General features: G+C 33.2%; 1 protein-coding gene across 1 annotated transcript; it reads left to right on the top strand.

Annotated features, from left to right (window-relative positions):
* The first annotated feature begins 2207 nt into the window (after positions 1-2207).
* On the top strand, positions 2208-10495 carry LOC139697456 (uncharacterized). Its single transcript, XM_071596179.1, has 5 exons — positions 2208-2219; positions 2288-2503; positions 3503-3626; positions 8784-8825; positions 10452-10495. The coding sequence occupies exons 1-5, from the start codon at positions 2208-2210 to the stop codon at positions 10493-10495; spliced, it is 438 nt and encodes a 145-aa protein (XP_071452280.1).
* The last annotated feature ends 9037 nt before the right edge of the window (positions 10496-19532 follow it).

Below are 19532 nucleotides of genomic sequence, written 5' to 3' on the forward strand. Positions count from 1 at the left end.
TGATACCTAGTGATGTTATACATAAAAAATAGTTGTTTAAGTTAAATATTGAAAATTTAATACCAAATGCATCATACTTTAGGAAAAAAGCACTTTTAATTAATTTTGAATTCCATATATACTAAGAAAATAATAAAATCCTTAAATTATACCTAAAATCATTTATTTTTACTGTTTTCTCACCATTTAACTAACTTTGCAGACGATTGTAGACATGGATAAAATAGCAGTTGAACAGCAGGAGACTGTTGAAATTCCAGCCAGGCATAGGGATTTGGTTAACAGTGAAGAGAATCAAGAAGGGACTTCTGAGGTATTTAAGAACCATTCTAACCATAATGGCACCAATATAACCTAATTATTTTGGTGATATATGTGCTGTTATTGCAAATGCTTCATTTTTCAACTGGTGAATACCTTAAAATAGAACGGATATTTGTTTGGCATTGAAGAACCATATTAAAATGTCTTTTTAAGAGTTTTCATTTTGAAGGAACAGTAATAGGTGACATGGTAAGGCTAATTTGAGGTGTCATAAATGTTTTTTTAAATATAATTTCATGAATTTTCTGTTGGTTTTCTTAACCTTGTTGACACATTTTCTTAGCCCATTCAGCACTTTAAGGTGAAAAAATGTAAAATGCAGTTCCTTCCTCAGGTACAAAGTTCTGAATGACCACGTCCTAAGCATAAAATTAAATGACGGATACTTCTTTCAATCTTAAATTGCCTGATGGAAATCTTATTAATTAGGAAGAATATTCAATCATTTTACTTAATTTTCATGTTTTTTAATTGCATTCTTAACTGTTATCTTTTTTTAAATGTTGCAGAAGGCCATAACTGCAGACCTTACTCTGTTTATATTAACCTATAAAATATTGCAGATAAAACTATTACAGTCTTTAATGTTAGCAAATTTTTTTAATAAAGGTGTGCACTGTCATGTTGCCAACCAACATAACCCACCGTCAAATTGACCAGTACCTATTGGTTCAGAATTTAGCAGATCACTAATATTTTGCACATGGAAATGAGTTCCATGCCTGGACAAATTAAGATGAAGGAAAAACAGTGACCTTACCTTAGATGTGAATATTTCAAACCTGAAAGTTAATTTTTTGATATATCGTGTTAGAAAAAAGTCTTATTTGTCTATAATCATTTTAATTATCCAATTTTTGCTTATATTCCCTTCCCATTAATGTTATAGATTAAAATAAAACCTTTTAGATAATTTGACAAATGGCTATACAGTTGAAATGGCCATATTTCCTGGTTTTGATGGCCTAGCAAATATTTCTGAGTATCATTCAAAGTTTGCTATTTCTATGCAAACGTAAATGATGCACAAAATTTCTCATTCAGAAACAATAGTTAACCTAGGGAAAGTATATTATCTTTTCTTTCTATGATATGTCTATGAATATTACGAGGTTCATCCGGAAAGTAGTACCCGTTCGTGCCGCATGAAGTGCTGATGATGCGAGTAGCCGCTGGACGAGGTCAGATAGCTTCAGTGCCTTGTCTGCCTTCTCTGAGCCAAGTTGCGTGACGCTAGCATTGCCTGTGTTGTTTCTGTGATTGTTTACAATGTTTAAAAAAATTGAGAACGCCGCCAGTTGTGAAGTGAGGGCAGTGATTAAATTCCTCAATGCAAGAAACGTTCGCCCATGTGATATTCATCGCCAATTAAAGGAGGTGTATGGAGACAATGTAATGGACGAGTCGTCTGTTCGGCGGTGGTGTCGCAACTTCAACATGGGGAGGGGGAACACACACGACGATGAGCGTTCCGGGAGACCGTCTGTCATTACAGACCAACTGGTGAGCTCAGTTGACGAATTCGTGAGGAACGATCGGCGCGTCACAATTGATGACATCTGTGAGCATTTTCCCAATGTTTCTCGAACAATTGTTCATGAAATTGTTAAACACCATCTGCATTATGCAAAAATTTGTGCAAGATGGGTCCCTCGCGTATCTCAATGAGCTGGAGGCGAAGGACTATGCAGCAGGAATACAGAAACTTGTCACACGTTATGACAAATGCCTTAATTTGCTTGGAGATTATGTTGAGAAGTAGTTTAAAGTATCCTCTTTCAAATAAATTTTTTTATGTTTGTTAATATTTACTTTTGTGTCTTTATTTCACGAACGGGTACTACTTTCCGGATGACCCTCGTATAATTTTAAGTAATACCAATATGGGGCTTATTGTTAGGTGAACTTTATATTTACTTATCAAACATCTTGGTGTTGATTTTGATTATTTATGTTTATTTAGGAGCTGTGTGTGCTCCCAAGCCTTCAGAAGGATTCAGAGAGCCAGGGTGTTGATTTGGTGAATGATAAAAGAAGAAATTTGATGGCGTTGAGAAGTTCAATGAAAGGAATTAACCATTCAGTACAAAAGTCATCAATTGAGAAAGAGGACAATTGTTCAGCCAACACTAATGTGGATTTGATGGATGATGATAACTGTGAAGAAGTTGAGATTCAGGTAAGGAAAGAAAGCTATTATGCATTGCTTTCATAACGAACGCTCTTTCATAACATTAAACATTATGTTATATCCTGGGTGCAGGGCTTTTCAATCTAAGGTAGTGTTATTAGATGAAATGGCCTTCCATGTGGTTCTTCATGGCTAAATCCTTCTTTAAATGCAAAGACTGATGTATAAAAATCTTTAATAACTTTATTGAAAAATACTTTCATGCAAATCAACTATTAACAGTATCAAATGTTCTGTATTTAAGAAAATGAAGGACTTCCAAATGATTTAAGTACCAGAGTACCTTGAAGAAATTAGCTCCCAAGATGTTTGTTCCTGATAAATTTATTTTGAAATTTTGACCATCTGTCAAAATAAATAAAAATGGATATCCTTGCCATAAGTATCATGATATATGAGTGGAGCTTTAGATAGTGTTCTTTGGTGATAAATTGGGGCTTGCTAAGTTCAAAATGAGCTGGTTGTATTCTTGAACAAGATCATGATTCCAATTAGACAATGTGATGACTTCTTATAGTTTGTTAAAGAAGCTTATTGCTATGAGAAAAATAAGCTACCAGACCTATTCTCTGTATTACATGTGTTATTTAATTTCATTGGTGGACCAAAACTATTATTAATAATGTTGAGGCATTTTCTTGTTAAGAGTATTTAAATATTTTCATTTTATGTTTTTAATCCATGGATATCAAAGGATTACTTACATTGTAACAGTAAGCTCTCCTATAATTTACCTTCTCTAAACTTGAATTGAAACAATGGCAATATCATTTGATGTTAGAAGGTTCAATGAATGATGTTAATGCTTTTGAAGAAATTGAAAAGACAAATATTCTGTATAAATGCATGCTAAAATTATTAATTTAGATTGGAATGTTAAATTGTAAACCTTGTATAATTTTATAGGTTAGGTTTAAAAGTTTTTTGGGCATTCTATTAATGTTTTACATGGATGCAATCTACATTGGTTATGTTGGTATTTTTCAGGATGATTTAGAAGACTTAGAATTGCATTTATTCTCTGATGAAGAAGTAGACAATAAGGAAGAATGTGATGATGATACTTTGCAGGAGACGGGTGGAGTTACATTGGAACAGTTGAAGACACAAGGTGAGAGGAGCTGGAGACTCTGCTGTCTTCCTTTTGCATTTTCAATATTTTGAAAATACCTAAAAGGTCAAATACAATGTTATGACTAATTACAAAAATTGATGGTTTAATATTTAAAACAGAATAAATTTGTAACAGAATTATTATTATCAGGTAATCTACTGGTCAATGTAGGTTTATGGTAAGACATAAATATTAATTAAATAATTTGTGACCCCTAGCAAAACACCACATCCTATGCTATATCAGGTCCCTCTTCAGCTCTGAGTACTTTCTTCCTCTCATCATCCAGTCTAACATCCCTATTCTGATCCTTCCCTTTCCTTATTTGCCTAACATTCTACCCTCCATTAGTCTTCAACATCCGGCTGCAAGTCAGTAATCCCTTCAGCAACTTTTCCTCCCTTCATAAGATATCTCCCAGCAAACATCTTTCTTTGCCCACTTTACCAAGCACTTCCTCATTTATTTTCTTCTTTATCCATTTTACCCTCTCCATTCTTCTCCACACCCACATTTAAAAATCCTTCAGGCAATGTCTATCCTCCTGTTTCAATGACCACGTTTCTGCACTGTATATTGCTATCCTCCATATCAAAGTTTCCTAAAGAGTCTTTTCATAATGTCCTTGCTCAACATCCCTTCACCTAATGCAATTCCTATCCTTATGTCCCTATTACTTTTGCTGTGTTGGTCCAATCAATACTGAGATACCTAAACTGTATTTCCAGCTCTAGTTTTTGCCATCCTATTTAATGTTAAGCTTAGCCTTTTTCATCCTAGAAAATTGCATATTTTTTGTTTTATCAATATTGATTCTTATCCCAACCTGTTGTACTGAATTGCCAATTCACTAAGCAATGCTTGCAGCCCCATGGCTGACTGACTAACAAAGTTTGGTCATCAGCCCACTTTCATTCCTACCTCCAGTTCTTCCCATGCCTCTTTATTCATTTCCTCTGCATACATGTTGAACAGCAATGGTGATAATGGACAACCATGCCTTACACCTCTTTCTAACACTGCCCATCTGGACTCCTCATTCCCAACTTGCACCTGAGCAGTCTGGGACATGAATAGGTTGCACATTAGCCGTATTTCCCTCCAATCTATTCCTTTTTTCTCCATTATAGTCATTACTTTTTCCCAATTTTCTCTATCCAAAGCTTTTTCAAAATCTAAGAAACAGGCAAATAACTCCTGGGTATGTTCATTATTCCTTTTGATTAATAATCTCATTACTGCAATGGCATAACATGTACCTCCCGCCTTCCTTTATCCAAACTGATCATCCTCTAAGTTATTGATTGCCTTATTCTCTTTCCTTTTGTTTATGATTTTGAGAACAACTGAAACAGAATATGTTGCAAAATAAAATGCTCTTTTGCAGCCATTGACAGGGCAAAAATCCTAAAAATAAATAAAATAAACTGCATATAATAGATTTCATTTCACTACTGCAGGTTGTTATTTTCTAAGTCCCTCTTGTTTTCAAACTTTAATAATTTGAGTACCAATCTGATACATATGTTGAACTTTAAATATTCCATGGTTGCCTTATTTACATTTCATACTAACAGTCAAGGATCTTTACCCCTTTTGACCAAGATTGTAATTGAAATTGTTGATTATTCTAGCTCAGTTTTGAAGTTTCCCTCATCAAGGTTTTAGTACACTGATCAATTTAACTCCAGGTTTATTTACTATGGTCTTAACTTGTAGTAAAACTTTTTCAAAAGGTATTCCAATTATTTTGTTTTGAATATTTAACCATTAACTATTCTCTTTAGGGATTTTGGGTTTAAAATTAAGCAGGATCCATACAATAAGTATAATTGTTGGCTATAAAAATCAAAAGACAATGATGTTATCCTCACAGCTACATAAATAAATTGAGAATATGCTCATCCTGCATTAATATACCTAGTTGGTTTATCTGCCACTTGTCAAAAGTCTACTGAAAATCATTTTCTGGAATATTGTTTCAGCATTTATCATCAGTACTTGAAATGTTAGATTGGAGAATAATTGATATCTTTTTTCTATCTTTTTATTTCAAAAACAAGAAAAGGGACAGTAGAGCCAGGTCAGTGCTTTTAAGAGCATCGCAATGGCAAATTATGTCAGAAGCTTCTTTATATTTTTGTTCCTTGCTCAAGACTTTTGCCACCAACTTTTCACATACCTCCTTTAATACAAGATCCTCATGAAACTGTTAATGTTGGTTCCACCAAAATGGCTGGATTCTTTACTAATAAGGGAGGTTATTAAATGCATATCAGAGTGAAAAACAGTTTTATTTTTGATACCTGATAATCAGTTGGAGGGGTTGTCAGGTGTCTTACGTGGCCCTTATCTTTAACAAGTTGTCCCCCTTCCTTTAATATTTTGTGCCACTCAAAAACTTCTCTGGCTTAAGACATTATCTGGATAAGCCTGTTTTATTAGTCCCAGGTCTACAAATTTAAAATCTTGAACTAGAGCATTGCTCCCATATGCACTCATTGCTTGCATGAAAACAAAAAAATCAGTCATAACTAATATCCACCATCTTTCTCAATACATGCACAGAGCCAACTAAACTAATATTTATTATTTTTGGGGATATCTTCTACTAAGCCTACAAGTCAGACACCTATCAAATGCTCTATTTGGGCTAAAACAAGCCAGTCCTTATGCCTATTATACTGACCCTGTAAGTGCATTCACACAAAAAATTAACCATTTTCTATTAAAAAAGTCTGAAGCCTTTTGTTTAAGAACAGCCTTATTATCATGCCATAGTTGTCAATGCCATTAGTTTATTAATTGTTCAGATCCAAAATTTGCAGTTTCAGTATTTCCTTAGTTTTGTTTATTATTCCTTAATAATGTAATTTTTTCTTGTGTATAACACAATAGTTTCAGATATTGTCATTTTATAGAAATGGCTTGTATTCTTTATTTTATATATCCTCTTTGCTTATTTAGGTTCTGGTTTTTTTTGGGAATTAACCTCCTAGTCCTTATCAAAGTCCTTATGAGATATAATTGACTTTTTAAAAAGTTTGCACCTTAATATATTATATTTCATTTCTCGAATTCAAGAGATATTTCAGCCCGGAATTAGTCCTAATCTTTCCATAATTCCCAATTTCATAATTGAACCAGAAAGCCAAATAATAACATAACATGAAGTCACAAAAATCAAAAATATTATTCTCACTATGGTAATGTTTGGGTGATAGATATTTTTGCAGCCAAAAGTAGGTTTAGTAACTACTAACATATTATTAATTCTTAGGTCCTAATGAGTTATTTTGGCATGGTTTAATATACACTTATCTTGTTGACTCGGAGGTTGTAATTTTGCCAATTGGACCTATATTTATTTCATTGCTAGATGGTGAAATATTAAAAATACCAAGAAAAAGAATATTAAAGTAAATGTAATTTATTCTTTAAAATTATTTTAGTGCATGTAATTGGGTCAGAATTATCTGGCCATGATTAAAACAAGATCATACTATTTAATTCTTATTTTTTATTAAAGCACCATTTGAAATAGTCATGACACAGAAGTGCTTAATAATTGATCTTGTGAAAAGCTAGCAAGCAGCTAGCAATAGCTGTTCAGCATAACTTTTAGTGACACTTTAATTTGGTAATAATAACTTGGTTCATTATAGTTTTCTCTTAAACCCAAAAGAATTGTCACATATTATACACTGATACTTTTCTTTTGTTTGAAAGAAGCATCATAAAATTTGTTTTCTGACGATATACCTGGTAAAAAATTCTTTTTAAGTCATAAATATGTTTTTAGTTGTTTTTTTGAGAGAAAAGTTAAAGTAGGGATTTTATTTTCTTTCTTTAATTTCCTGTGTAAAATATGTATGTTGTTAAAAATTTTAGCAATCTAAAGGACCACTATAGGAAAAGTTATGCCAGAAAATGTGAAAGGTCTTTTTTTTGGATAAATTATATCAAAATTATAAATAAAAGTAATTTTAAGGGCACCGTATGTTTCAGTTGGAAATCAGAGATTGCCATACTTATAGTAATTATACATAGTTAAATAGAAGCAATAAATAAATTAAGTATTAAACATATTATTTCAGGTGAATAACTTTATCACTCACTAAATTGACCATTTTACCTGATTAGTTTTTGGTCCATGAATGAATTGATGGTTTTATTATATAATAAAGATTGTCATTCTTCTAGTTCCTATTTTACATTTTGAAATTTTAGTAGTTTAACTTCTATTGTGGGACTTTGTGCTTTTGGTAAAAAACAGCCACGCAGAGTTAATTTCATTTGATTATCTATTCCCTAGGAAATGAATTTCCTTTCTTTAAACATTTGTCTTTTCTCATATTCCATTCTTTTAATACAGGGAATATTCTTATTCCTTCTCAAAATTATTTTACAAATTTATTTTTCTAGGCATTTGTACATGCCAAGTAAACATTAGTGGAAATCTCAAGCATGATGGCATTGAACCCTTTCTCTTGATAATTTTTTTGTTTATAAGTTAATTTACCACCAGAAAACTATATTCATTTTACTGCTTCTCTCTCTGTTCTCCTCTTAATCTTTGTACATTCTCTGTGTGTCATAACCTTTGCTCATGAATAACACTTGAAAGCCAAATATTAGTAAACTAAAAAGTAACATAGTATAAATATGTTTAGTCCTCTTTTATTGACAGAATTTGATACAAAAGTTTGCTACTTTTAATATTTACTTTTTAAAGTCAACAATTAGGTGCTCATGGAATGTGCATGTTGGTTGAAACAAGCCATTAGTTTAGTAAATTGGTGAACTCTTGTGCAAGGGTCATAATTTGAATTGCTTGGTGTTAAAAGTTTTAAATCAGCAATTAGATGAAATAATTTTAATGGAACATGAAAATAATTCTTAAACATGATTTCATAAAATCAGGGAATGGAGCAACAGGTATATGTATTTTAGATTTGCTTATTTAAAATAGAACTTCAATGGATTATTTGATTGTAAAAACTCAAGAAAACAATTTCCTGGCAAAATTCTTCTGAAAAGGTATTATAGAAGCTGTTATATTCTGCTTACCTTTTTGTATTGAGTACAAATATTTTCAGCATTGCAGGTACATAATTTTTCATTAATAAGATTCCTTTTCTTCAAATCTTTCAGATAATTACAAGAAACAAGATGTTGCAGGGAAGGATGCAGGAGGCATTTTATTGCATGCTTGTCAAATTTGCTACAAGGAATTTGCACAAAGGGACCTTCTCAAAGATCATGTCTTGCGTGTGCATGTTAGGAAGGACCCACAATTCAATTGTGACTCTTGCTCAAAGGCATTTGACAGTAAAAATGACCTTGCAAGTCACATCAACTTGGTGCATGCTGTGAAAAAAAATTACCAATGTGAATTCTGCACCAAAAACTTCCAATTTTTGAGTAAACTCATAATCCACAAGTCTTCACATACTGCAGAAAGACCGTTTAAATGTGCAATATGTTTGAAAGGTTTTTTTCAAAAGATGCAGATAAAAAGGCACATTTTGTCACATGCTGAAGAAAGGCCACATAGATGTGAAATATGCTCAAGAGCATTTACTCGGAATAGTAATCTAAAAAGGCACTTGTTGATGCACACTGGTCAAAGGAGACACAAGTGTGAGATATGCTCAAGAGCATTTACTCATTATTATTATCTAAAAAGGCACTTGTTGACACACACGGGTGAAAAGAGCCACAAGTGCATGATATGCTCCAGAGCATTTACTCAGAATATTGATCTAAAAAGGCACTTGTTAACACATACTGGTGAGAAGCCATACCAGTGCAGCATCTGTTCTAAAGGATTTGCTCAGAAAGGTAATCTAAAAATTCACTTGTCGACACACACTGGCGAAAAGAGGCACAAGTGTGAGATGTGCCCAAGAACATTTGCACATAGTAGTAATTTTAAGAAGCACTTGTTGACACACACTGGAGAAAAGAGCCACAAGTGCGACATATGCTCGAGAGCCTTTGCTCAGAAAGGTCATTTAAAGAGTCACATGATGACACACACTGCAGAAAAATCACACCGGTGCAACGTATGTTCTAAAGCATTCATTCAGAAGAATAATCTCAAGTCACACATGAAGTCACACACTGCAAAATGATCAGGGAGCAATGTAAATTATATTCAAAGTCATTCACTCATGCTCCTAACTGGAGCCTCATTCTCAGCCACATTCATTTGAAAGCAGAAATGAGTGTGACATGTTTGTCAGAATATTAACCGTGCATCATCATTGAATACAGGAAGGCTTAGAAACTAGTAAAAAACTAAAGAGCTCGAATTAAACAAATCCTTCTTCCAAGAAGTACAGAGGCAATGTATGAATGACGTGCATAATTTTGTTAATGACCATTATTTAATGATCATAAACTCTTTCAAATAATTATATCACTACCAAGGACCATCATAATAATATTATTTCAAGTTTTTAAAATGGTAACATCATTCTCCTGTTTTGTGTAACTTCTTTGAATAAAAATTAACAGTTAAGAAAAATTTTAATTCACTATCTTTCATTTGAATATTATTAAATCTCTTAGGGATCAATTTTGAATTGCACAATATTAAGTTCAAACGAAGTTGAGGTATATCTGCATTGGTTACTTTGTTTTTTATTCCTGAAAAGCTGCAAGGGAATTCCCTAGTTCTAAGTGATCATTATTGGGACTGTGTTGCTGACGTTGTCTTTGAAACAGTGAATTGGGAAGTTAAGAGTTTTAAGTATCTTTTTCTATATATAAATAAAGATTGGAATGCTGTTACAATTTGTGGAATTTTCCCTCCAGATAAGGAGGCTTTAAGGTATTTCAGTCCAGAGCACACTGTTTAAGGAGCAAAATATGGGGTCTATGAAGGAAGTTTTACTCATCCAAACATTTCAAACTTAATTATCTGAAATTCTCTTGCTTCTTTTGGAGAAATGCCCCTTCGTTGGAAATATAAATGAAATTGTTGGTATTCTGGGATTGAAATGCATGGGTTTGGATATGTTTGCAATTTGCCAAAACATATGCCTTTCACTTTGGTTTCTTTGGCACTGAGTGGCAAGGTTAAATGTGTTGGTAACTTCTGAAATTTACAATAAACTTTGCTGGGAAAATTGCTTTTAAAGGGCTTTTAACAAATGCAGCACTCATCTTGCCCAGAGCTTACCCAACCATATTCCTTACTGCAAGTTAATTTGCAACTTTTCTTTTGCTATCCTCATCATATGAGGTATCTCATGCCCCTTTGGTGGCTTAATGTCATACATGATGTTTTGTATCTTTTTTTGATATTTTTCTGTATAGTAGCACTTGATGGCTATCCTTCTGGGAGGTCATCTCCAAGAGATTTTGGACCCTGTTGAAAATTCAGCAACTCAGTTTTGGTCGGCTGAAATTAAATGAGTCCCTCTCTACTTTTGTAAACTTCATATGAATTTCATATTAATCCCTCTATAATGAAGAATTTTATTACAGAAATAAATTCAAGTTCTTCATTTTAATCAGAAATCATTTAATGCCACAATTTGTTTACAGGAACTATTTTGCAGAACCATTTGGAACTCTGCTTACAAATTAAACACACATGCACCCAGAAGCATAAATATATCTCTGATTGGAATACCATTCCTGTGTCAAGTTGAGAACTTTTAAACTTATCCCTTATATTCATGCCTCTTCATTCTCTCACTGAAATTTGACAGCAGCACAAGGTTTAACTTTCCTTGCTGTAGCACTAGAATATGTTTTTGTCAAAGATACTCCTCAAAATATACTGGATGAATGTGATGACTTAAAAATTATGCATGCATATTAAGAAAAAAGGTGAATTCCAAATATCACAAGGAATGGTCGTGAAGGTCATTTTGAATGCGGTCTACAAATATGTATGCATTAATCTGTAACCTCTTCTCAGGTATCTAATTAAAAATGCACCCAAAGGGATTTAAAAAGCCACACGGAGTCAACTCATAATTAGAACACTTTATTAGAAAGTTTTCCCAATTTAAAAATTTTAATTTTTAGACATCTTTGATTTAAAAAACGGTACTGCAGGAATAGTTATTTCTCCAAAAACCTAATTTTTTTAAATGTGACTGTAACAAACCCCTGAGCATTTCATAATTTATTTATTTATTGCACAACATACATACATACATGTATTGCTCATACACGGGCAATTACCCTTTTAAATTTAAGAATATATATATATATTATAAAAAGAAATTTCTTCACAATTACAAATTGTATCTCAAACATCGCTTAAACTGCAAAGCATTCATAGTGAAGAAATCAATTTCAGGAGGAAGTTCATTTCCTTCCCTCAGAATTCTAGCTATTGGGCTGTGGTACATATAGTTGCGTCTATAAAATTCTCTGTGAAATAATATCTTGCTCCTGGTAGGATAAGAAGGCGTTTGTAAAGAGATTAATTCCAAAAGTTCAGGACTGGACACGCTATTATTCAACAATTTGTGTAGGAACATCATATCTGCCAAGATGCGCCGGGAATCTTAAACTGAGATCCCCAGGTTCTTGTATGCATCCGGGTATGAAATATTGTACATGTCAACACCAAGTTTGCACATGCATAGCCTAATAAAGCATCTTTGAACCTTTTAAAGCCTATTAATATGATACTCATAAAATGGTGACCACACAATGCAGCCATGTTCCAAAATTGGTAACACAAGCATGGTGAATAGTGATTTGATGCAAGTTACATGAAAAATATCTATGGTGAATCGGGTGATGAACCCCAACATTTTATTAGCTCTTTTAACACTACTATCAATATGTTTGTCAAAAGTCATTGAATGAGTAAATATAATGCCCAGATCCTTGATCTCGATAGTTTGGTCAAGAGGTGTATTCATGATGCAATACTTGAATGAAACAGGAGTGTTATTTCTATAGAATGACATACAGCTACAATTTTTGATATTGAGTTCCAAGACATTGTAAGAACACCAGTTTGTTAATTGATTTATGCTATTTTGCAATACATGGCAATCAGTTAAGGATTTAATTTTTAAGTATAGTTTTAAATCATCCCCAAATAGGAGAAACTGTACATGATGGATTGCACTTGCAATGTCATTTATGAATACATTAAACAGAAATGGACCCAAATGTGATCCCAGAAGTGACATTAAATGTATTTGAAAGGTATGATTTTATTTTTACAACCTGCTTCCTGTCATGAAGGTAGCAATCAAACCATTTTAACAATCTACCAGAGATACCATAAGCATAGAGTTTACTAATAAGATGATTAATACCAACTGTATCAAAGGCCTTGCTAAAATCCATGTATATGGCATCGACTTGCAAACCAACATTAAATGCCTTTATAACATAATTCTGAAAGGAAATCAAATAAGTGGTGGTGGATCGACCAGCATAAAAACCATGTTGCTCATTCAGAATGACAGATTTAAAGATAGGACTAACATGGTTCAGAACAAGATGCTGAAATACTTAAGCAATGAATGATTGTATAGAAATAGGTCTCTAATTCATTACATCTTCTTTGACCCCTGATTTAAAAATAGGAACTACATGACTGAATTTTAGTATACCAGGAAAGATACCCTGACACAAGGAAAAATTAAATAAAAAAGTAAGGGGTTCGACAAGGATATCTCAACAATAACGTAAAACAGACGGTGGAATACCATCTGGTCCAGGGCCCTTGTTCACATCGAGTGCATTATGAATGATAACAGCATTCTTACCTTTTTAGAATAATGAATTTTACACATTCACCAGTGTATATAGGCATAAAAAACTTTTCCTTCTTAGTCAGAACAATTAAGGAAATTCCAATACTAGGGGATGGAAATGAGTATGCTCATTCTCATTTTTTTACATCGGTTTTTCAACAGAGTACCCTGGAGAAAGGAGCCTATGATACAAAATAAACATAGTTTTGAACCAGATTAAATAAAAATTAAAATGTTAAATTAAAAAAACCCACTCAAAATGGCAGTTGGAATTTTTTATTTTGATAAACTTTTATGTTTTTTGTTCAACATCAGTCTCTGAGTTTTGGACTAAAGTTCAGAAAGTAATTAAGATATTTGCCTGTAATACAAGCCTGTTTTTCAAAAGGCACTTGATAAATTCTCTCAAATCTCTAGAAGCATTTATAAAGGCTTAAAAGGAGCTAAAGTGTAATTTTTTACACTATGATCCCGCATATTTGTTCATACAAAAATGGTTAGCTACCTCTCTTTTGGTCATATTTTAAAGCTATTAAAGTGTTCAGGTTTGGGAATTTTTTGCTTATTAAATATGAATTGTATCTATCTGGAGATGCAAAATCTTCAATTGCATATAAACCGGAAATTTACAAGTTTTCTTTATAAAACATTTTAACTTTTCTGTTACATCTTGTCCTGAAACACATTGTATAATATTATCACTTTTATATGTATTGTATTTCATTATGTGGCTATTTGTTGGCTTTATACCATTTTACTCTGATGGTGGCTGGCTTTGAAATGATGATACCCTTATCTGGGTGTGCCTACACATTTTTCTGTAGCCTTCTTCCTTACTTTCAAATAATCTTGTCTTTTCTTATGCTTCAATATGGTCCACATTTATGGTAACAGTAGTTGTGGAGCTGAAATTTTCCTTTTAAACAATATGTTAGCTAAAACATAACAGTATATTTTATTTAATCTTGCTCAACAACCAAAAATTTTAATTATTTTTAAGTGATGCTGTACTGGAATTAATAATATCATTAAGACTCATGATTGAAATTAAACTTTGGAATTTTTACCGTAAAACAATAAAGTGAACTTTATTAGTAATGTTTAACTAAATATATTACCATGATTAGGTAGATTTGGTTAAAACTATTGTGTTTTCAGGTTCTTTGCCCATTATTAGAGAACCTTCCAAAATCGTACCTCTTAAGCTCAAGATTGTGATAAGAGCATTAAAAGGTACCTAAATTATATTAATAGGCATGTTCTCACCCTAATATATGTGTATAACAGCAGAGGAAATTATGAGTCATGTTGAGAATAACGCAACTCAATCTACTCAAAGTCAACTTCAAACTATTCAAAGGTATAAACATATACTTAACAAATAAAATGGTAGCCCCAAAACAATAAGAAGGCCCTAGCTGTCATTTTGAAAGTACTTTCTTAGGAATCTCACAGTTATACTGACATCTGTCATTAATTTCAGCAAAACAATTGGCCAAGTGCTTTCATTTGAATTATAGTCACCCTCTTTGTATTCAATATTTTAGCTTGTACTTGAAGACTAGCTCTGACCTGCAATTGTAATTTAAAACGTGCAATAGTAATTTATTGAAAACCTGTGTGCAAAAACTTATAATTCCCTCTCCTTAAAATTATTCCGCTTGGTCCTGTACCTATCATTTCTAAATACTTGGCAATGACTGATATGCTCCCTAGAAGACTTTTTTGCGGACCCCTGAAAAGATATTTGTCAAAGCTGATTGAATAAATTCAATGATTAAAAAATGGGTTTCATTCACGACTGCTTTCATCAGAATTTACAAGGAGATACCTTGTGCTTGGCTCATAGAACATTGTGGTAAGTCACATTGTCATGATGGAGTTTCCAGGTAGCAGAAATTTGTTTTTCATATTGATGACACTTTTTTGAAGTCTTTTCAGGAAATTAACATTGAGAGCAGCATTTACTGCCAGTCTTTGTAGAACAAGTTTATTATGGACCATTTTTTAACTGTAAAAAGACACAAGTAGAATTATTTAACTTTTGATTAGCTCTTTCATCCCTTTTTTGGCTTAGGGGCTAATTAAGTGTACCACTTGGAGAGCGATGGTATTTATGCTAAGAGGCTTTATAATCATTGATAAAATAGTCTAAATTAACAGGGTCATATTTAATATGTGGCAAAGGTTTACTTTAAATTTCTGATCATTTGGTCCTTCATTACATGATCAGCAAGTAGGGGTTTACAATAACTTCTTGCTGCTTCATTTATTTAAAGAGCATTAAGACAGGTTTTGGAGAAAAATCCTATCCCCCTGTTTCAAGTACTTTGATTCAATTTCAATTAACAGGAGCAGAGCAGGAAATATCATTCAATCACCATTGCAATGCAACTTGTAACTTCCTAATGTGGTTTTTGAAAGAAAAACGCCTCTAGAAAGAGAAATCTGCCACTTTACAGGATACTATTTTCTTTAGAAACCATAATTCTAACATGGTTTCAAGAAAATGCCCCCTTTTATTAATATCCTACTTATGTGTTGATTTTCACTTGCCGTTGAGCTTAATACTGGGTCTTCTGGCTTAATGAGGTCTTCCTTTCTAGTACCATGCCCTCAACAATTAACACTCCAAAACTTCATTATCCATTTGAATTATCTCTTATCTTAAATTCTTCAGTCTCTACTTTATCTCACTAATTACTTCAACTCTTGTTAGAATCCACAACTGACATGTTTCTTCAAATGAAGATAGGAAGGAGGCATTAGAAAAAAATAATAAATTGAACACTTAAAAGCATTTAACACCATTCCTGAGAGAGGAATTCCCATCAATATTTATAGGAATCCTTCTAGAATATTACCTTGATCAAAAAGTTCCCGGAATTTATTCAGAAAATTAAAAATACAAGTTTATTCATCTAAATCTATATTGTCCCCTTCAAAGTAATCCCCATCGACTGCAACACACTTATGCCAGCGCTTGATCCAGTCTTCGAAACATTTTTTATATTCGGTTTTCGTTATGTCCATCAGTGCTTCCTGCGATTTTTCCATTACTTCCTCTCGGCTGCTAAAACGCGTTCCCCGTAATGGTTTTTTAACTCGATTGAACAGAAAGATGTCACAGGGAGCCAAATCAGGTGAATTCGGTGGCTGTTGGATGGTATTTGTTGCATTTTTCGTCAAAATATTGCGAATAATGATAGATAGCACTGTGCGACGGTGCGTTATCATGGTGCAAAATCCACGAGTTTTCTGCCAACATTTCTGGTCTCTTTCGGCGAATTGCTTCACGCAAACGTCTCATAACGCTCAAATAGTACTCTTTGTTTACTGTCTGGCCTTCTGGCAAAAATTCATGATGCACTACACCGTTGTAATGCATGAAAACCGTCAGCATTGCCTTCTTTTTTTGACTGAAAACGACGTGGTTTTTTTGGTCTCGGCTCATTTGGTGAACGCCATTCACTTGCCTGATGTCTGGATTGCGTGTCCTACTCATAAACCCACGTCTCGTCTCCAGTAATGATCCTTTTGATGAATGTGGGATCGGATTCAGCCTCGCAAATCATGTCTTTTGCGACGTCAACACGGTCTCTTTTTTGCATGAAATTGAGGTCTTTTGGCACCAACTTTGCTGCTACACGACGGAAACCCAAATCATTAACCACAATGTCTTGGACGGATCCATAGGCAATGTTCAAGTCCTCCGCTATTTCTCTGATGGTTAATTTGCGGTTATTGACCAACATTTCTTTTACTTTATCAATTTTTTCACCGACTTTCGATGTCGATGGTCTGCCACTGCGTTCATCATCTTCGATTGACTCACGATCACTTCTGAACCGCTCGTGCCACTGGTAAACGACCGTTTTTTTTAGAGAATCGTTGCCGAAACACTTTTCCAACATTTCCAACGTCCGTGCGCCACTAAATCCATTTTTTACGCAAAATTTAATACAAGTTCGTTGTTGCAAATTTAAATCCATTTTTGCAATTGTAAAAAATCGCCAACACACACAGAGATAGATGTACTCTTGGCTACGTAACTTTTGCAAATGTCAAGTTATGACACTAAGATTTAAAGGGAATATCAACAACAGATGTACCAATTTAACAAAAAAAACGGAACTCAAATCGGAACGATGGGAGCGCCACACGGTGGTTATTCCGGGAACTTTTTGATCAAGGTAGTATAGCAGACATGTGCCCACAAGTGTAATGCTAATGCTGGAGGAAGAAAGGTATTAATGGAAGATTTATTAACATTTGTACTAGTACATATATCAATACATATATTTTTTCCCAGGAATAGGATTTCACATTTATAGTTGTTTCTTGTGTAAGCTGTACTTTTTATATTATGTACCGTTGCAATTGAAATTGGTAAATTATGTTTACTTTAATCCATATGGATTAAATATTCTTTAATGTTATATTTTCCATGCTAATGAATGCCTGATTGATAGTTCAAGGGCCCAGATAACTGATATCTTTTGATAAGGGTGTTGTATATATTGATAAATAAAACTTTATAATAATTTTGTCATTGATGGGGGAAATTTTATTTTTTGTACCAATACACAAAATTAAGACAGGAATATGATATAATTACAGTAAGAGAAAATAAACAGATCAAGTGAGTGCCTGAACATGTTCATCATGGCTGTCTAAATCATGTCAATACACTGTCCATCAGATGGGAAGGTAACCAATTTTACCCATAGATGCCTATCATCATTAATAGTAAGATACCTAGTATCAGGTTTCTTTCCATCTTTCCCATACACCTCTATTTTGCTAATGACCTTAGCAATTGGAGATCTCTTCAAAAATTATTTCTTGTAGATACAGAGGCACCAATTGTAAGTAAAATGAATAATTTAATGAACAGACTATGTTTTGTGACCAATTTTGTTTAAAAATCGGTTAAATAGTGCAGATAATATTGTAATTATAACAGAAGAGGAATTCTCAAACAGTAAGGTAAGTGATTATACCAAGAGGGTATTAACTAATTATGGTAAGCAAATATAAAACCAATATCAATTTTCTGGCTGAGTTCTAAACTGTTATTATGCTAAACTAAATCTTTTGAATTGTAAAAGTGTCTATAACTGATTTGCTAAGGCGTTTATAAGGTCTGTCCCAAAATATCCTGGATGCTGAAATAAAATAATTGACTGTGATGCCAAACACTCTAGTTTATAAAAAAATGACCCCAGTTGTGACATTGAATGTCATCATCAGGTTGACTGTGATGTTCAATGCCTGATGATGATGTTCAACCTTGAAACTTCCATTATGAAAGTTGTACATATTACTTTATTTTGACACAATTATCTATTGCAATGCGGCCGAACCCCTTGGGAAATTTAAAGGAAAAGACTTCTTATCTAACTCACATGGCCTTCAGATTGATCTAAGCAGCCATAGTTAATTAATTTGCCCCCACCTGAAGCATGTTTTTCCATTTATAACAGCCTGAGTCAAAAGAAATGCCTCCAAGTGAAATGTTCTTCCACTTTGTAACACAGCCAAGATGCAGTCAAGGTCCACCGTAACAATGCTCCCAGCCTTCCCTACTTTGTCATTAGCATCATCTGGTCCCAAAGCACCATCTAGGTGGTTCCTGGGCACCTTATAGTCCTGACCCGGTCTTTCTTTGATTTCTCAGATAGTTTCCTTACATCTTTTTGAAATTTCATTTAAATAATAAAAAAAATAAAGTCCTTGTTATCATCTCACAAGTGCTGCCTTGTGGCATTTTTTTAAAACTTTATCCCAGAATCAGCATCAAGAGTTTTTGCTGTGGTGTCACATATACATTTGTGTTATGCTATCTATGAATATTTTGAAAAATTTTAAGCATTTGTGTTAATGCAATCAATGAATCTTTTTTCCCTGAGAAATTTATAATTTTTATAGAAGATGAAAATTAGAGGGATTAACTGTGAATTACATTAAACACAGTTTTATTTTTAAAAAATTGGCAATTAAGTAATTTTTCTTAACACTTAATATAGAAATGACAATCTTTGTGAAATATTAGGCACCAATTTATTTCTTTGATCATGTATGTATGTTCTATGTATGTCCTTCTATTGCTTGAATGACAGTTTCTATTGTCTGTTTAAAACATATTCTGTCCCCT

This window comes from Hetaerina americana, unplaced genomic scaffold (assembly GCF_022747635.1).
Source record: "Hetaerina americana unplaced genomic scaffold, ioHetAmer1.1.p SCAF_77, whole genome shotgun sequence".
Taxonomy (NCBI): domain Eukaryota; kingdom Metazoa; phylum Arthropoda; class Insecta; order Odonata; family Calopterygidae; genus Hetaerina; species Hetaerina americana.